The sequence below is a fragment of the Psammomys obesus genome, unplaced genomic scaffold (genome assembly GCF_907164565.1).
Source record: "Psammomys obesus unplaced genomic scaffold, mPsaObe1.curated_primary_1811, whole genome shotgun sequence".
NCBI classification, from domain to species: Eukaryota; Metazoa; Chordata; class Mammalia; order Rodentia; family Muridae; genus Psammomys; species Psammomys obesus.
In genome coordinates, this window is record NW_026585895.1 from 41,352,585 (window position 1) to 41,373,572 (window position 20,988).

Genomic DNA, 20,988 nt, shown 5'->3' on the forward strand with positions numbered 1-20,988 from the left:
TTTCTTTTGTATAGATAAGAAACTCTGGTGGGCAGACCAAAACTTAGCTCAACTGGGAACCTGTAACAAAAGAGATGGAAGGAATCGCACCATCCTGAGAAATAAGACTTCCGGAGTTGTTCACATGAAAGTGTATGACAAAGAAATGCAACAAGGTATGTCCCTCTGTGGTGAATTTGTGACACTGTTAAAGTAAGTTGCTCTCTCTTTCACGCAATTGGCTATTCCTTTTCTAGCCCTTTGTCACAGCGGTTGTGGGGGAGGAGGCCATGCCTAATACTGAAGAAAAATGGTCTTCACCTATGAGTTTTAAAGCATTATCAAGGCTGCTGTAAGATTCTTAATCTTTCACTTAATTGACATTTTATTTATTACCTGGGTAAAAAATATATACCTGGGTAAAAAATATATATAGGGAATTTTAAAATTTTTGTTTCTTTAAAAACGTAGAAACATTTTAAGAATATGTTCTCGTTTCAACCCCAGGTGTGGGGAGACGGGGCTGCTGGCTATGATGTGCCTCGTGCTCTAGCTCATGCCATGATTTTTGCCAGCTGCAGATAGTTTCCCACATTGTGGGAGGTTTGGAATTCTGGGGACTTTTCAGAGGATGTATAAATGCTGGAGTCCCGATGGGGGAGTGGCTGGTGCGCTGTTATTTTGTTGTTGGTTGCTATCGGTCATGGTTTGTTAAATGCCATACACAAAGAAGAAATTAGATATCCTGACTGCAAACTTGCCCCAAGGAGCTCCACACCGGGAATCAGCAGGAAATAGTCCAACATAATGTCGCCCCCTTTCAGACTCCTGAATTTATTCCAGAATCTCTTTAATTTCTTGTCTATCTCCTATCTAGCGTTAGCAGGTTGAAAGAGAAAAAGAAAAGGGGTGGAGAAGGGTGGAAGACTAAAGAACCCACAAAGCAGAAAAGTCCGGTTACAGATACGAGAAAAAATATCAAATAAAAATTTACATACCATGTAACTAGGCCAGGGTTCTTCAAATACCCCATGCTGATATAATTTCATATCTTAAAGTGCAGTATTGTTTGTCTCTGCACATTTACGCTCTTGTTGCACTTGTCCAAACGGTGGGCGGTGAAGTGGAGTGAAAGCTAACAATGGTTTACATAGGTGGACTCATCACAGTGCTCAGATGGCAACTGGATTAGACGTCACTGCAGCTGAGCGCCTGCTAGTCCTCTCTTCCTTTTTGCTACGGGATCCATGACGTTAGCATAACCCTCTTCTGAAAAATGAAAATCATCCTTCATACGAGCATACTATTCCCTCAAACCCTTCTCCACATGCTGCTTCTTCATTCTCCACATACACAAACTCCCTTACATTCTCCTCCATAGACTACTTCCTGATTCTAGTTTCTGACATGAAAATCCTTACCTTCAGATACTTCTCACAATAAATTTCATAACACTTAGAGAAAGGAATATTTAATTAAATTTTTATTTTTTATATTAATTACAGTTTATTTACTTTGTATCCCAGCTGTAGCCCCCTCCCTCATTCCCTCCCAATCCCACCCTCCCTCCCTCATCTCCTCCCTGCCCCTCTCTAAGTCCACTGATAGGGGAAGTCCTCCTCCCCTTCCATCTGACCCTAGCTTATCAGGTATCTTCAGGACTGGCTGCAATGTCCTCCTCTGTGGCTTAAAAAGGCTGCGTCTCCCTCGGGGAGGAGGGTGTGAGGTCAAAGAGCCAGCCACTGAGTTCATGTCAGAAATAGTCCCTGTTCCCCTCACTAGTAAATCCACTAGATACTGAGCTGCCATGGGAAAAAAGTTCAAATCAGATAAAAGTAGGGGAATAAAAAAGCCAAGGGGCTTGCTATCTCAGAGTAGTCCAACATTCCAGTAGGCAGGGTTTGCTGGTGACACCCATTGAATCCACCTAAGCAGGAGTAGACACTGTAGAAATGAGAGTGTGCCTGCAATACCTTTCAAAGGCTGAAATTTTGGTCAAGACTCCTTATTAAAGTCAAAAGAAAATATATAATTTTGGGTGAAAAAAAGATTATTTACAAATCTAATGTAAGATGATTAAAGTTATTTTATTTTTGAGAAGATATTAAATCGCAGATAATCCACATGAACAAATATGCATCCCTTCCACAATATTTAATTAGTTGTTAATCTTTTCATTTATTCCCTCCTATATTCTATTGCCCCCTTCCACTCTTCCTCTCCCCTGTGGTCTCCTTCTTTTTCTCAATCTCATTTCTGCTGACATATTGTGTAATAAGAAAAACGTGTGTGATGTGCTTCTTCCTGATTCGAGATTACTTTACTACTATGTTCTTCTCTAGATGTATCATGTATCTTTTTTCTCTGCACAAACAAACCAATCAATCAGTCAAACAAACAAAAAACCCCACCATTTTGCTCTTCTTCATGGCTGAATAAAGCCATGCGTGTGCGCGCGTGTGTGCGAGCATGTACCTTATTCTCTCATCTGTTAGTAGACACTGGTTTTGTAGCATGGTTGTTGCAATAATGCTGTAAAACATCTATGTACAAGAATCTCTTCAGGAAATCAACTGAGAATGATATAAAGCATATGCCCAGGAATTGTATGATTGAGCAATAAGGCATTTCTATTTTCACTTTTGTGGTTGGGTTCCATAATGCCTAGATTAGTTCATATTTTACCAACAGTGCGTATAAGAGAACCATCCCCTGATCCTCACAAGCCTATCTATGGTTCTGATTGCTTAATGAATGACCTTACTTTCTCCCAATAGCTATGGATGTTTGACAGGTTAAGTAAATTAGCCAATTGTACTTAATATAGTAACCAATATAAATTAATTTTATTAGTTAATTTATGGATATTTTGTATTATTTTTCTGATACACTGGTAATTTTTTTGGCAATTTTTAATTACTGTATAAAATAATCTAGTGATGTTTCACTAATAGTTAAAAAGTATTTTCTGTATTTCAATAAACAATGTAAGCTTTAAGGGTAACGCAATGATGGAATATTTGCCTAGCACGTATGAAGTCCTGCATTTGATCTGCAGCACAGAAAAATAGATAGATAGATAGATAGATAGATAGATAGATAGATAGATAGATAGATAGATATTGGAATTCATGTCAATGTAGTTTAAATGCAGTGTGTTATTGCTTACAGTAAATAGCATCTATGAAGACAGCTTCATATCTGGTCAATACAAATTTATTTATTAAGTACAAAAGTGTAAAATTTACATAGTATGCAAATGAAGATATATCTAAAATGTATTGAAACACATCATTTGCAAGTACAGCACACACAGAAACAGAGGGAGAGGAAGCAGCAATTCCTAACAGCATACCTAGAGAAAGGCCTCATTGATCTTTGAAGACATGAATAACACACATCTTCTGTGAAACTGCGGATCGGTTTTGTAGATAGTGGTTCTGATAAAATTTTCATGGGGATGTGATTCCTAATTCTGCTTTCCTTAGCCACACTTTTGTCACCTGGAAGATTTAACCCTAAAGATGCCACTGTGTGATACATGCACTACAAAAGTGTCCAAGGAGAACTCGAACACTTAGACCCAGTGGTAGCTTACAACTACACTGTTCTCGCTGGAAAAAAAATGCTGATAAAAGCATCTGTTTGAAAGACAACGCCATTAACAGAATCACTGTCGGTGGCTTGAAAGCTTCATTAGAATGAAATATGAGTAATTTAGGGCTCTTTAAGGTGTTAACATTATTACCTCCTTGGATTTCAAAGTACAATTAACTGCCTCATTTATCATTTTGGACACAGATCACTGGAGAGTTGAGGTTTTTTTTGTCAAATGGACTTTCCAGCTCCACCTGTCATTTGGAGTATGAGTTGTGACCATCAATCTCACTACAGAATATTAATCCAAACTACCACTTGTAACTTGATAATCACTACAAAAATCACTACTTTGAAATGACCACAATTGCTCCCTATTTGCATTTTATATACTAAAAGGAAATACTTACATTGAGTAAGACTAACTTCATTATTATTTTCTAACCACAGAGGTTGTATGTGAAATGTATGTTGTTATTCTAAAGTGTTTTAAAATATACGTAGGGAAAACAGGGACTATCTCTGGCCTGAACTCAGTGGCAGGCTCTCTGATCACCTTCCCCTGTGGGGTGCGGCCTTATCAAGCAACAGAGGAAGACAATGCAGCCAGTTCTGATGAGACCTGATGGGCTACGGTCAGACGGAAGGGGAGGAGGACCTCCCCTATCAGTGGACTTGGGAAGGGGCATGGGAGGAGATGAGGGAGGGGGTCACAGCTGGGATACAAAGTGAATACACTATAACAAATAATTCATAAAATGTTTATAAATATATGATTTTTTACCAAAAAATAAGTATAAGATATAATGCCTACATTGTAGTAGCACCGTACCCCAATAATGCTGTTCTATTTTGTTTCTCACAGTTCTGCTAATATTAATATAATTTCTCATATTCTCTTATTTTCATGTATTCATTCTATTCCTTGAACTAATTTCCCTTACTTTTTCATCTCCCTCAGCTCTGTGTTCTGTTCCCTTAAGCTTTATGTTGACATGCTACTAGGCCTTCCTCCTTCCTATGCTTCAGTCCTTCGTGTTAGCTGAAGAAGGCCTCACCTGAAGCACATGAATGTACGCCAGCATTAAGTTAACATGTGCCCACACGCTTGTCATAAAATGAAGCACATGCACTGTCAGATTAGAATTAATACACAGTTGTTAATGTGGTTTTCTTCTTGTTGAAAATATCAGCGATCTGAACTATCACTTTAAGTCACCTTGAGAACAGGGCAGATGAGTCAGCTGCCTTCATGAGTTCATAAAAGAGATACACACACGGAATTGCTTTAAAACTGCGGGTTACTTCTGAGGGATTCGATATTACTGAGGTATGGATGAAGGGATGAATTGAGAATGTGCTCAATCTCCTGATAAGCAACCTCCCAAATTGAGAATATTTCACATATCAAAAATGACAAAGGTAGTGACAGATTCTATTGAGCAATTAAATCCTGTTTGATTGTCTTGAATTCAGAAAATGAGAAATAATGAAGTGGCTTGGCATTTTCAATCTCCCACAGAGTCCTATTGATACTCAGCTCTCAGTGTGCTTTGGGAAGATCACTGGATTTCCTGAACTTTAGAGCAAACCTTGAGCCCATTAAATAGCATTGCACATTGTCCTAGATCAATAAAAATGTAAAAATGGGATATTTAATGAATTTACAGGGTAGAATGTAAATTACTTAACTTTATGCTACAGATTTAATTAGCCCATTGGGCTTAATGAACTCAATAGAAGATTTTCATAGAATGTCAACCTGGAATTACCTGACTAATATTTGTTACTGCTACCATATGGAAATGAGAAATGAAGAGAATTAGCGTGCCAATTGATTGCATGGTTTTGTTGGGTGTGTTTTAAAAGTATTTTGAAAGAATTATGTTTATTGGAATATAGAAAATAATATCTTTGCTTTAAAATTTAAATTTAAAGCATTAATGCAGCTATATATCCTGACCTTTTAGAGCTGAAGCTACATTTGAGTCAGAAAGAAAACATTGTTATTTTTCTGTGATTTTACAACATTTTTAAGGTCCCTGATAGCAGGGTATAATGGCATATGCCCTGAGGAGACCGAGGTAAGATGGTCATGAGTTCTAGACTAGCTAATCATTATCTAGTGAAATCTATCACAGCAAACAAAACACAAAATCCAGAAATTAAAGTGTTAATGACAGTTTTCATGAAAATTATAATTTCTGTTTACTTTTCTAAATGACCTTCTGATACTGTTTAATTGTTTTGAAGGGCAGGATTCCATCATAATCTGCCATTTTTAGTCTTTGAAAGAAGCCAGGCACAGTGGTACACACCTGTAATCCCAGCACTTAGGGAGGGAGAGGCAGGTGGATCTCTGTGAGTTCAAATCCAGCTTGGTCTACAAAGTGAGTCCAGGACGGCCAAGCCTACACAGAGAAACCTTGTCTTGAAAAAAAAAAAAAAAAAAGAGAAGTTATTTGAAGATGGAGATGTTATATTCTATATAAATTATATTTAAAAACAAAACAAGTATTTGTTCCCATGATTGATACCTAATGAGTCCGTTGTGTTATTATTTTCTTCCGACAGTTGTTTTGTTTTCCCTCTCTACAGGCAGTAATTCTTGCCACCTCAACAATGGCGGGTGCTCTCAGCTTTGCTTACCAACATCTGAAAACACGAGGACCTGCGTGTGTACAGTGGGCTATTATCTCCAGAAGAACCGCATGTCCTGCCAAGGTACACACTCACAGGAAATTTACCGTACTGTGCTTACTAAACCACCAGTGTGTGCCACACAGATTTCGGCAGCCACTGATAGTTACCAATCAGAAAAAGAACGTTATCTTCTTATTAAGACAGTGATCGCACTGGTACCTCATTAAAGACTGAGTCTTCCTTTTAAGGCAGTTTAGACCGAGTGAACCTAAGTTAAAGTTTGCCAAGTCTCTCCTCATGTATTCCTTCTATCTGAAGTCTCTATCTGGCTTGTATGTGGGTGCATGTCTGTCTGTCTGTCTGTCCCTAACAAAGGGCTTTGCTCTGTATTTATTGAACAGTACATAAATCATCGCATCGGAAAGGAATGAGGAGTTTGGCTTTGTTGTTGTTTGATTTACAGAACTCTATTAAAAAGCATCAGAAGGAAAAGAGTTACTCTAATCTAATCCCAAATGAGCCAGAATAGCAGTCAAAACACAAACTGATTTTTTAACCTGTATCTACCTGCTATTTCTGCTTAAAAATTGTGTTCTTTAAGGTTACTTTAAAACGTCAAACCTATTTGGCTGCTGCTTGTAGCAAATGATACCACGACCATACCACCACCATGACACACACACACACACACACACACACACACACACACACACACACACTCAGTTATTCTGCATCAGAGGCATGTGGAAGAATTCAGTTTAAAACGAAATCTGGATATTCAGCTTATGTTGTAAATGCTGATTATCTGGGAATTTCAAGGCACAGTAAGTTTGGTGACATTGTTTTCTCACAGTCAGGTAAAGCTAGTAGTAAACAGGCTGAATTCACATTAAGGAAACAGACTGAACCCATAATGAAGTGATACCAAGACTTTTATTGACTTGGTTACAAGCACTTTCACAAAAGTCTATTCCCAGAAAATAGTATGCTACTTGGGTGCATATAGAGTCATTTAATCGGTTAGAAATATTTGAAGTATCACTTCTTTCTTTTAAGACTTTCCAATTTTCATTTCATTCATTTATTCATTCATTCATTCATTTACTTATTGGAGTTATGCGCGTTACAGCACTGACAGAGAGACCAGAAGCCAACTGTGGGAGTCACTGTTCTCCGTGTGGATCCGGGAGATTGAAGTCAGTCAGGCCTTCATACTGAGGGGCAGGTGCTGTTACCTGCCGAGTTGCCTCCCCAGCCTAAGACTGTGTAATTTTTAAAAACTTTAATTTGGGCATTAAAATAAATAAATAAACAAAACCTTCAAGAAACCTAGTAGCTTCTCTATTCAATTCAAATATACTGAAGATGGCATACACAGCTGTGGTTGTTTAGGTGGTATTATTACACAATTTGAATTCCATTTTGTTAATTTCTTCTAACTATTTGAACAAAACATCACTGAGAACTGGAGCTTCAGGTCTGCATTTCTGAGGGACAAGAAAACTTCTGGGAGAGAACTGTGTACGACCGTAAGGATTCTACACCCCCTTTGGATTTCATAGTCTATAGAAGTGCTAGTTTACAAAAGTTAATTTCTTTATTATGGTGCTTACAAATGATAAAAACTCATTTTTTTTACCATAAAAGATGCCCCAATCCCATTTGAGAAAAATTATATATATCAAAATTATGACTTATTTAATTTGATATAAAATATGTGAATGACATTTATTCTGTCTCAGACTCTGTTTAAACGATCTTGAAACATTGTGACTTAGTTCCCTTCTTGTAAATTGCTGAGATGGATCCCAGTCACCCAATTTGATATATCGTAAAACTGAGGCACAAGGACCTTAATCAGGTTTTGTGATTAAGAGGTGGTAGACACATTTAAAGATAGACACTGTTAGTTTAAGAGTGTGTGTATGCATTTTGCAATATATCAGAGAAATTTATAAGCATTAGCATGTGAACCCTGGTGGTAATATTATATCTATGTGCTTATTTTATGATGACATCATTATGATGTTCAAAAATGTATCAGGGGCAAAAATTAATAGCTTATTTCTTGGCCCATTTGTATCTAAAAGATTTAAGAACCAGATTGTGTCCCTTAAAACCTCTAAATGCCTACTACAACAATACCAATGATGTAGTTGTATAAATAAAAGCCATTATTTTACAGGAGCAAGTACATGCTTAAATTGTAGAGAAGACAGAATGCCCTTTTCTGTGAGGCCAGACTTTCTGCAAATGAGCTACTTCAGAGCTTCTGCCAATGGTCTCATACCAAGGGCACTGCAGACAGAGAAGCTTTCATCTGCCCCTTATCTGGCTCCTGGTATGGGACCGGTGATCTATGAAACCCTCTGGGAAATTTCAGTGCACAACAGTTTCAGGGCCGTGGTTTACATACCTTTAAATCACTGTCTCTGTATAACCAGAGAACTTCATGAAGTTAAGAAATATATTCACTAATATAAACTAATATTCTGAAAATGACCTAGTGAATTGTTATGTGAAATATTCATTTTGAGCTTTCTTTCCTCTGTGTAGGTATAGAATCTTTTCTTATGTACTCAGTTCATGAAGGAATCCGGGGGATAGCTCTTGAACCAAGTGACAAAATGGATGCTCTGATGCCTATATCAGGAACTGCATTTGCTGTGGGGATAGATTTCCATGCAGGTAAGTAGCTTTCATTAATCATCCTCCTGATTCAGAAACAGACAATGTATAATGGCAATATTACTTTTAATCTGTACTTGGATAGTCAAGTTGACAATGAATTAAAGAAGAATTTTTCAGCTTATTGCCAATATTTCAATTACATTTTATCTGCTTAAGAATCAAGTAATTGTTTTCTAAATAGAAACATTTGATTTACATGTATATTTATATGCCACGATTGACAATAGCTTTTTTTCAAATAAGCGAAATTGTGTTTTTCATTTTTTATTTATATTTGATTTTTCAAATAAATAAACTTATATTTTACTTTTATCTAGTTATAAATACAAAAATACTCCAAATAAAACATTCCAATCTATTGAATTCTTAAGGTATTCTCTTAAGGAAAATATTTTCCTGATGAACAATCAATCAATGGTAAGAAATTTACTTAGAACATTTAACGTAGTATGTGTGGGGACACAGTTGCTTTAATTCCACGTCCTTTATGAATAAGGAAAGAAAGCAATCGTAGACCAACAGATTGCTGTGGGTGATACAAAATAGCCACAGGGAATTAATGGCAAACAGTGCTGAATGTATATTGAAGCCAACATGTCTCGGGGCAGGTAACAGCTGAAGTCATATGCAGTAGGGATGTTAAGGGTGGTACATTCATCTCATTTGCGATTTAATCCTTAAAATGTTACATATGCTCTCTGGGCTGGGCTGGAGCGATGGGTCAGTGGTTAAGAGGACGTACTGTTCTTGCAGAGGGCCCAGGTTCAGTTCCAGCAACCACAAAGTGGCTTCCTAATTCTACTTCCGCATGATCTGACATCCCCTCTTTCACAAGAACCAGATACTCGTGTGATATACATCTATGTACACAAAATACCCATGCACATAACATAAAGATGATAAATCATGAAATAAACATTGTTAATCTCTGCTTATCAGCATATGGACCCCAAGTAGCAAAACTTTTTCTCTCTTGCTGTAAAACACTTCGTTTTTTCAAATTTTTGAGATATTCATAAATGGGTCAAAGATAAATTTTCTGATATGCTTTTGTTTTTTATTATTATTTATTATTAGTACTATCATTATTTATTTATTAAATAATTTTTATTTTTTGTATTAATTACAGTTTATATACTTTGTATCCCAGCTGAAGCCCCCTCCCTCATTCCCTCCCAATCCTGCCCTCCCTCCCTTATCTCCTCCCTGTCCCTTTCCAAGTCCACTGATAGGTGAGGACCTCCTCCCCTTTCATATGACCCTAGCTTATCAGGTATCTTCAGTTCTTGGTGCAATGTCCTCTGTGGTCTAACAAGGCTGCTCCTCCCTCAGGGGGGGGAGGTCAAAGAGCCAGCCAATGAGTTCATGTCAGAAATAGTCCCTGTTCCCCTTACTAGGATATCCACTTTTATACTGAGCTGCCATGGGCTACATCTGAGCAGGGGTTCTAGGTTATATCCATACATGGTCCTTGGCTGGAGATGCAATCTCATAAAAGACCCCTGTGCCCTGATATGTTTGGTCCTTGTAGAGCTCCTGTCCTCTCCAGGCCATACTAACTCCCCCTTCTTTCATATGATTCCCTGCACTTTGCTGAAGATTTGGTTATGAGTCTCAGCATCTGCTTTGATACACTGCTAGGTAGAGTATTTTAGAGTCCCTCTGTGGTAGGCTCCTGTCCTGTTACTTGTTTTCTCCTACTTCCAATGATCATACTATTTGTCTTTCTAGGTGAGGATTGATCATCTTACCTTGGCTCCTCTTTCTTGTTTATCTTCCTTAAGTGTATAGATTTTAGTATGTTTATCCTACATTATAGGTCTTTTATTCACTATTATTATTATTATTATTATTATTATTATTATTATTATTATTATTTATTAGTACTATCATTATTTATTTGCTGGCTTGGAACTTACCATGTAGACCAGGTTGGCTTCAAATTCACAAAAGTCTGCCTATATCTACCCCATGAGTGCAGAGATTAAAGGTACTTTACCCTGTACACAGTACAGAAACCACTCTTCTTAAATAAGTTATGTTAGACAGGAGCCTACCACAAGCGGCCTCTGAAAGACTCTACTGATTGAGGTATCAAAGCAGAGGTTGAGACTCATAGCCAAGCTTTGGGCAGAGTGCAGGGAATCTTCTGAAAGAAGGGGGAGATAGAAAGACCTCGAGGGGACAAGAGCTTCAAAAGGAGACCAACAGAGCCCTGGGGGCCCTGAAGAGAACGATACCCTAACTAAGGACAATGAATGGAGAGGACCTAAAACCCCAGCTCAGATGTATCCCATAGACTCAGTCTCCAAGTGGGGTCTTAGTAAGTGGAACAGGGACTTTCTCTGGCATGAACTCAGTGGAAGGCTCTCTGATCACCTCCCCCTGGGGAGTGCAGCTTTGCCAGTCCACAGAGGAAGACAATGCAACCAGCCCTGATGAGACCTGACAGGCTAGGGTCAGATGGAAGGGGAGAAGGACCTCCCTTATAAGTGGACTAGAGAAGGGGCATAGGGGTAGAAGACGTAGGGAGGGTAGGTTTGAGAGGAGATTAGGGAGGGGGCCACAGCCAGCATACAAATTGAATAAATTGTAATAAATGATAATAATAAAAAATAAAAGTAAAAAAGAAAATGAAAATAGTTATGTTGGACCAAAAGCTTAGCATCCCATAGACAATGACATCCTATGTTTTTTTTTTAATTTTTATTTACTTGTTTTAAGAGGATGTGCATGATCCTGAATGTACATACGTGCGCACATGCATGCTTGAAATATGCAAGGAGCAGGAAGAGGGCATGAGGACCTCTGGAACTGCATTGACAGGAGGCTGTAAACTGCTGGGTTCTGGTGCTAGAAACTGAACTCAGGTCCTCTACCACAGAAGCAAGTGCTCTTGACCAAAGAACCGTTTTTACCACCTCTAAAATTCTGTTATTTCAGAAATGTTTTCTGCAAAAAAGAATTCCACCAAGAAATGTTCATTAGACATTATGGTAATGCTACCAAAATCATATTATAAATTGTTGATGTACAGTTGACCAAACCACTTTATTATTTATGGGAGAGTTACTACCTTGTATGATATACCCTGATTTTTATACACATGACTTTTTATTACATGTTTATTATATAATTCATTGGGTGAAAAACAAGAAAATTTGAACTTAGAAAATCTTTCAAGTACGCATAAACATTTAAACTTAGTACAAGCTCTCCTATGTTACTCAAATTTCATATTTGATTGTGTGAAAGCTCATTAATGATTTTTGAAAATATATGATAAATATTCAAGAAACAGAAATATTAAAAGAAAGTAGGTATTAATATTCTGATTCTGTCAATAAGCAAATTTTTAAAAGAGTAAACCAATTTATTTGTAGTAGTTAAATTCACTGAGGTTTTATGGTCCTGAAAAGGTTGAATTTAATAATAAAGCATAATTTTCTTTGTACACAATAATCATCTACTTGTTTCAAAATTCAGTAATTGTTAAAATTATGTTCTTAATAATGGAGTATCTTTTCATTAGAAGAAATGATTAGTGTCAGATAAAATTCTATGTTCCCTCTATTATCTCAACTAGATATTTTTAAAAACTACATGTTATTTATTCTTTAAAAGTTTTATAAAAAGACCTCCCCATCAGTGGACTTGGGGAGGGGCATGCATGCAGAAGGGGGAGGAAGAGAGAGATTGGGAGGGGAGGACGGAGGGAACTACAGGGGGCATACAAAGTGAATAAAGTGTAATTAATAAAGAATTAAAAAAAAGTTTTATACATTTTTCCCACCCGTAGCTCCCTCTCTCATTCCCTCCCAATCCCATCCTCCCTTCGTCATCTCTTCCCATGCCCCTATCCAAGTCCACTGGTAGGGGGGTCCTCCTCCCCTTCCATCTGACCCTAGCTTATCAGGTCTCATGAGAGGACTGGCTGCATTGTCTTCCTCTGTGGCCTACAAAGGCTAATTCCCCCTCAAGGGGAGGTGATAAAAGAGCCAGCCACTGAGTTCATTTCAGGCAGTCCCTGTTCGCCTTACTACGGTACCCACTTGGATACTGAGATGCCATGGGCTACATCTGAGCAGGGATCTGGGTTATATCTATGAATGGTCCTTGGTTGGAGTATCAGTCTCAGAAAAGACCCCTGTGCCCAGAATTTTGGGTTTTGTTTCTCTCCTTGTAGAGCTCTTGTCCCCTCCAGGTCTGCCTATCTTCCCCTTCTTTTATAAGATTCCCTGCACTCTGCCCAAAGTTTGGCTATGAGTCTCAGCATCTGCTTTGATACACTGCTGGGTACAGTCTTTCAGATGTCCTCTGTGGTAGGCTCCTGTCCTGTTTCCTGTTTTCTCCTTCCAATGTCCATCCTGTTTATCTTTCTGAGTAAAGATGCTATGAACCTGGTTGAGAAAATGTCCTTGTTGTGTACTTGAGCATATTTTGAAGATATGCCTAGGAGTGACATAGCTGGATCTTGAGAAATCACTATTCTTAACTGTCTGATAAAGCACCATTTTTATAATGTATTTTGAAAGATTCTATCAACCTGTGCCTCCCTTCAACAATTCCCACTATCTCCAATCCCATTCACCTCCCAAATTCATGCCCTCCATTTTAAGTAGTGCTACCCTATGTTCTCGGGTATGTGAACTTCCTTCAGAAACCAGAAACTTCTAATGGCTTCTTCTGCAAAAGGGAGAGCTTTGAGAATCTTTCCAAATTTTTGTTTGTACTTAGACTGGTTTGATTTAGTGTTGTTAACTGCAGGTGTTGTGAATTGACATGGGCAGCAGCCATGTCATGTCCAGAACTCTGCATTTCACAGCTCTGTTGTTCATCTATCAACTCTTATATTCTCTTCACCCACTCTTCTTGATATTCCTTGGACCTTGTATGGGAAGAGATGAGCATAGATGATCTATCCACACCCGAGCCCTTATGGGTACAAAAACCTTGCACTTTTACTGCACATAAACTTTTGCATTAACCTCTACCCACTTCAAGAAAAAGCTGAATCTTTAGAGTTTCAGAAAAATATTTTAGAAGCCCCATTTTTTCTAAATACGAAATTATTTAAGCTGATCACATACATATAGTACTTGGGCAACAGTTATTATAACTGCAGCCAGCAGGCAGTCCTGCAGGGTAATACAGAAAATACATTCCTTGCAGGGTAATACAGAAAATACAGAGATTGGTTAAAAGGATGACCTAGCAATGTCTAGAGGAGCTATTGTCTAACACTAGAGAACTCAGATTCCAGTGCCCATTCAAGTCACTTAGGAGCTCTCTGGTTTCAAATCTATCTATCTATCTATCTATCTATCTATCTATCTATCTATCTATCTATCTTGGTCCCAGTTTTCTTATTTCTGAGGCATCCAGAAAGATTTAGACAGTATATGTAAACATTTGACACAGTATCTGATACATAGGACACTCAAATTTTGTAACCACATCAAATAAATAACATATGAGCTTTGTTATGCAAAGTGGATAGCAAAATATTTGGGAGTCTTCTGATAGCGTGTTGCTGATCAGTTATTTGTATAGAACAGTAGGCATTTCTTTACTCCTTGGGGCAGTAGAAATTGTTTAGGGATGATTTCTCTAATGAAGGTAAACATTACCACCCACCTAATTAACAATCTGTGGTACACATACTTAAAGATTACCATCTGCACACAATTCTGAAATGCCAGCCTCTAAGACTGGCCTACAGTGGTTAGACAAATACCAAAAATACTGGTGAGACGACAGCGTGGGTGAGAGTATCATGGCTCCAACATCTTCACATGACTTTTGTGCTAACGTGTACTGTTCAGTCTCCACCTCACTGCCTTTTGTAGATATATTAGAATTAGAATGAGCCTCAGTGCTTGATTTATAACACCATTAAAGACAATATGCAAGCCTCATAACTTTGTGGAGAGAATTTGCTTCAGGATGGAAGAAATAAAAATAATTAGATTTTTCCACACAGAAAGAGAAAACAAATAATGTTTGGCTTGTCAATCTCTGCCTACATTTTCTTACAGTCATTTTTATGTGTTATCCCTGCAAATAGAGTATCTCTTTATACATTGTTGACACTCATCTCAGGAATTTAATGACTACTTCCTCTAAATTCCCACAGGATTCTTTTTTTTTCTTTAACAAGCTCAGAGCCTAAGTGTCATGCATGTTCCTGTCCTACTTTGTTCTGTATCGGAGTTCAGGAATGGTGCTGTCAGACAAAATGACTTTATGTTAATAAGCTAATGAAATTTCTAGGTGAATCGTTAAAACCTTTAGGTAGCATGTACAATAAACAGTGTATAACATGTGTCAGGACTTTTTAAGTTCAATTTCCTGTGTGAAAGGTAATCAGTTGTTATACAATTTACCCAAACCAATGTATACTGTCCTTACTTTCTTTTCCTCTAAGGCAACATGCCAAGAATTATTGATATGCATAGAGTTGGTATAAATAAAAACTCAGATAAATGATACAAAATTGTAAGTAACAACAGGAAAGATATGTTTACCACTTTCCTCACAAGGCTCCCATCACTGACAGAGGGCAAAGGCTTTGTTTGTTTAGTCGTTAGAACAATTTGTGGACATTGTGACGTCATCATAATTTGCAGGGATATGTTGAAAAAACCTCTACCTTTCACAAAGATTAACAGAACTGATTTGTGTGGCTTTAGTTCTAAAAAATTAAAGCATTCTTTAGTAAGAGGTCTGTTTTCCAACAGATGAAGCTCTTCAGGAAACTAGCCAGTGAAGGAAAAAGACCCTATGGCTAGATTTAAAATGTTCAAAGGAGATTTTTTTATCTCTTCACTGGAAAAGTCCCATTCCACAGGAAAAAAAAAAATGAGCTTTGAAAATCTTTGCCTGCTGGGTGGTGTTCCTCCCGATGAATGAACACGACATTTGATGCTTTAAAAGATATATTTTGGTCAAGAGAAAAAGACTTCAAAACAAAATCCTTCCCTCCACCCATTTTGTGATCTTCAGTAAGGTACCCTCTATTTAGCCTCCCATCCCTTTGGAGATATTTACAAGGTTTTCACAATAATCAAACAATGACAAGTCTACTCGGACAATGAGGAATTATCTACAATTTCCAAGCCTGTACTCTTTTAAAAATAACCTTTTATCTTTCCGTTCAAATTTTTGTCATTCTATTCAATGCAAAAATAAAAAATATTGATTGCTATCTACCAGATATGGCACTTTACAGCTGCTTTACAACAAACAAGGAGTTTATCATAAAGACATAGAGTGATTGTTTGGATGTCCTTGTCTGCCACTCATTGTGCAAAACAGTTTAATGCTATTGTTCTTTTAAGTCACAGGCCGAACTACCGAAATAGTAACAGCCTAGGTGAGTACATACAGAAACAGTACCTCCTCACCCCTGGCTACTTCATGAAACAGACAAAGGTGTCACTCCAGTGGAAGATGCTTATGAATTTTGATCAGTTTGTGAGGGCATTGGGAGTCTATGTAAGAAACCAATAAAGGAGAATATGTAAGGAAATACCTCAGCTTTTGCACTGTGAATGTTTTATATTTACATGAATAATCTTCTCAGTCTTCACACATTTAAATATGAAAGAACATTTTGTTACTAGAAGAAAGGAAGCCTCGTTGGCTTGTTTTTCAGAAAAGTATTTTATTTACATTTCTTATATCTTTTTCTCCCTACTCTACCCCAATCCCTTCCAACACACCAATACCAGGTAGGAGAGAGAAAGGTTTAGTGGGAGAGAGGACAACAATTCTCTTAGCTGCTTCCTGACAGTTAGGGTTGTCTGGTTCCTTGGAGCCAATCACAATCTTCTTTTCAGATCTCCAACTTCTTGTCTCAAAACAGCGACCACGAGCAGCAAGGGGGAAGCAGGATCAGTCTTGTTCTTTCTATGAGCTCCACACTCTCTGGGCTCTGGCATTTATTCTCTCTCCAGAAACCTCAGATTTAAACTATCTGCAGCTGGCAAAGAGCTTCTCTTGGAGTCCACAGGAAGCAAATAGCCTGCTGCTGTGTACCATCTGAATTAGTCCCACATCCCACACCTGGGACCAAAACAAAAACGTGTTCATATCCACAACAAAGCCTTGTACCTTGTAGTGCTTTCTAACCCTCAGATAACTGAACTGAGGTATGATTTATCAGGGGTCGGCATGAGAGTGGAGTATCCTACTCCAAACTGTTTCTCTTACAACATCCTGTATTTATAACTGTTGAAACAAAATTTTATTTAGACTATTGTAATTATTACTTAATGACATCACATCATATTTCTGAAAATCTGTGCCAGATGAAGATCATGTATCAATTTGATTTATATACCAAGTCATGTGATTTTTAAAATGATTTTAATAACTGAACAAGTATATGTGTCTCAAGAAACTCTCATTAGTTTCTATGACTTCTAAAAAGAAATTAATTTACAAATGTTTTTTAGTAAACATTTTGTCACCTAACAAAGCCACAGAAGATTTATAGAAAGAATTTTTCTCATATCAGTAACAGCAATGGCTTAATAAATATGATTCTGTTGCTTAGGGACATTTTTTCAATTCTAAGAAAACCATTTCCTTAGCTACAAAATGAAGTTTTAGAGCCGATTCTACTTCTTTGTGTTCATACGATTGTGAAGCAAAACTATTTGAGTTGTCATTTCAAACTTGCTTCAAGTATACATTTTTAAGACATGCAAGCAGTTTGCAGATGGTAAAACGCAATAAATCCTTCAAGGTATAGGATACCTTGTCAGAAAAGAAAATCTCATTAATTCTACCCAAAAGAAAATGCCATGACCATCATATAGGCATTGTAAGATAAACAACTTATTATAAATATTTCACAGATATCCTGGTTATTTCTAAACCCAAAATATTTTTTTTAAATCAGCATTTAAGAGGTATATAAATTCTTTTACTGTTGATAAAAAAAAAATCTCAAATGATCAATGGGGATTTCTTTAAAGCTCTTGACAGCTTAATTAGGATACCCATTGTCTTCTTTATCACTGATTTAATGATGCTAAACATTGAACATTTTTAGGGATTCCAGAATTCCCATGACACAGCTTTGGTTTGTCCATCGGGAGGTCCATGATATCTAGTTCCCTAGTGCTTCTATACCTTCTCATCAAAGCTGAGCTCTGATAACCAAAGTTCTGTTACATTAATTCACAGTAAGTTATTGACAGGAGCTAGGAGATTGACATGTTTTCTTAGTGAACATGGTTGGCTGAGTAGCTCTCATCTGCAGCCACATTTCTAATTAGAGTCCCACTACAGAGAAGTGAACAAAGCATTTCTAAAGAAAGCTTAATCTTTTGATCTTGTTTTCCAAATTACTATAACTTACACTACACACTAACTCCATTTGTAACTTCTCAGTATCCCTGTCTTGACTACACAGACGTGTCAAGTGGTACTTGGCAATCTCCCTTTTGACTGACAATGGCAATTTAAGCATTGTTCCATGTAACTTCAGCCTTGGAAAGCGCTTCTTTTCTTCCATCCAATTTAAGAAAACCAAGGACGTATTAGTCCATTTGTCTTTTTGACATTGCTTTGTTTAAGAAAAAATAAAAGCTAGGATTCAGCTTCTGAGAGTGTTAGCTACATTTTTTTTCTTTCCCATCTTTTTATTCGTTAATTCAGTTTACATCTCCATTATAGGCCATTTCCACTTCTCCCACCAGGCACACCCACCTTCCCCCATCCCCTCTCCCCTATTCCTCATAATAGGGAAAGCCCCCTACCCAGACACCTCAGCTCATCTCTTCACATGAGGACTGAGTTCTTCTTCCTCCCCTGGTAGGGATGTCCCATCAGAGAAAAGTGATCAAAAGGCAGGCAACATAGGCCATGTCAGAAAGATCTATCACTCCCCAAACTAGTGGGCCCACGTGAAGTCTAAGATGCTCATCAGACTTATCTTATTGGGATCTGTACATTGTAGTATGTCTATCCTGTACTGCATGACTAAAATCCTCTTATAAATGAGCATATACCATGTGTGTCTTTCTGGGTCTGTGCTACCTCACTCAGGATGGTCTTTTCTAGTTCCATCCATTTGCCTGCAAATTTCATGATTTCTTTATTTTTAATGGCTGAGTAGTATTCCATTGTGTAAATGTACCACAGTTTCTCTATTCATTCTTTGGTTGAGGGACATCTGGGTTATTTCCAGTTTCTGGCTATTACTAATACACATGGTTGAGCAAATGTTCTTGTTGTATGATGCAGCATCTTTGGGATATGTGCCAAGTTTTTTAAATCAAGTAAAAAGTGTCTTAATTAAAAGAGAAAAGAAGAACTTATTTAATTGACTTTCAGACTGATTGTATGTTATAGCCATATGTTTGATTTTATTTTATCATTTGGTCTTATTTTTCTCAAAAGGCAGTCAATAATAAATGGACCCTTTGAGAGTTAAAAGTGAAGAAAACCAAGTAACTGCATTTGTGTGTGTGTGTTTAGCATTAGATCCTAGTTGAGGTAAAAAATCTTAGAAATGAACATGAGTACCCCAACCAACAGAGATTAGGAAGAAAGAGTTTTGGAAGAAGAAATTTTAAAAAATGCCACCAAATCCAGAAACTTAATTTATTTTGATCAATTTCTACTGCATTACATGTCACTTAATGTATTAGTGTCATTTAGTTTGTCGTAATAATGCTGTGGGGAGGGAGATATGTTACCTTTTAAGAAACCAGGTTTAGTAGAGAAGATTGTGATTGGGAAGAGTGGTTGTTGTGTGAGGTCTAGATCAAGTGTAACTTCCGAATTGGTAATTGGAATTTTGTTCCTGAGATTTACATGAAACGGGTTTGGATTTTTGTCTCATATATGCAAGGACCCAAGTTTAATTGCCAGAACACAAAAACTCAATGAAAAAGAAAAGAAATGAAGCATAAAACGATGAATGAAATAAGTATACAATGTGCAACACTCAGTGTTACATCACAGTTCAGTCCCTGGGGAACAAGTGCTGGGCTCAGATGTTACGGAAACGTTGAGAGTAAAGCTTAGGGATTTCTCCCAAACAGCAACATAAGAGAAATGGCACAGCTACATCATCAGAGGCATCCTAAAGAGGTCATCATCATAATCACAACAGAGGAGGAAGAGAAGTAATAGCTCATGGGACCCACTAGTGAAAAAAACAGAACTGATTTCTTCAATTGAGAAATTGGTTTCATTTACTTGTTCATTTTCATTTTGGTGAATGCAAAGTGAAAGGTGATATAGCAGTGAATTAAGAAGAAAAAGGCTCAGATGAAACCCCAAACTATATTGTAGTGTCAGATTATAAGTAGCGGGAAGAGATTGCTTACTATTTATGAAGCTCCAGCTATGGAGTACAGCTGAGACAGAAATTGCACCCTATGCTGTTAACAGTCTGCGTCTCTTCTAGATTTTCAGATCAGATCTAGATGTTCAAACTCCAGTACTGGCAGCACCCTAGCTGCTAACCTACAGGCTATTTGTGAGGACCATCTATTTTCTTATTCAATAGTCATGACACTGTGCATGTAAGCAGATTCAGAGTGAAACCGGCTGTGTTAGTTAATCTGCTTTGTTCATCAGGGGAAATACTAAGAGAGATATTCTGGTCCATTTGTTGGTTTGTTGTAAATCAGATATTAAGATGAGGAACAAACTGATATCATATTTTAATCAAACTTTGAACTGTATTTGAAAAATCATTCACTAAATACCAAATAAGAGTATTCACAATTTTCATTTTGTTTCTTAGGACATATTACTCTGACCAATGGAGAATAGAAATTCTAAGATTTCTCAGTGGTTTCTATTCACAACCACATTGAAAATGTCTTTTTTATTATTATAATTTTCCATATATACTATTTTAGTGGTAAAGCAATTGATGGTTGGAGTTCAGTTGTTTCAGATTTTAATTTAGAGCTATAATTAATGAATACTAATAAGTATATTTGCATTTTCAATTATTTGTAATGTTCTTATAAACCATATTACTCAAAATAGAGTGATGATTTGTCCCGACCCGCGGGACCTAGTTATTCGTGGGGGCGAAGGGGGTCG

General features: G+C 37.3%; 1 protein-coding gene across 1 annotated transcript in view; it reads left to right on the forward strand.

Moving 5' to 3' along the window:
- Lrp1b (LDL receptor related protein 1B) overlaps positions 1-20,988 on the forward strand; it is a 2,073,786-nt gene that overhangs the window by 1,469,664 nt on the left and 583,134 nt on the right. Inside the window, exons 32-34 of the mRNA XM_055599725.1 lie at positions 15-155; positions 6,175-6,300; positions 8,776-8,907. Of these exons, the coding sequence (XP_055455700.1) occupies positions 15-155; positions 6,175-6,300; positions 8,776-8,907 (399 nt within the window). The remainder of the gene's footprint in view (positions 1-14; positions 156-6,174; positions 6,301-8,775; positions 8,908-20,988) is intronic.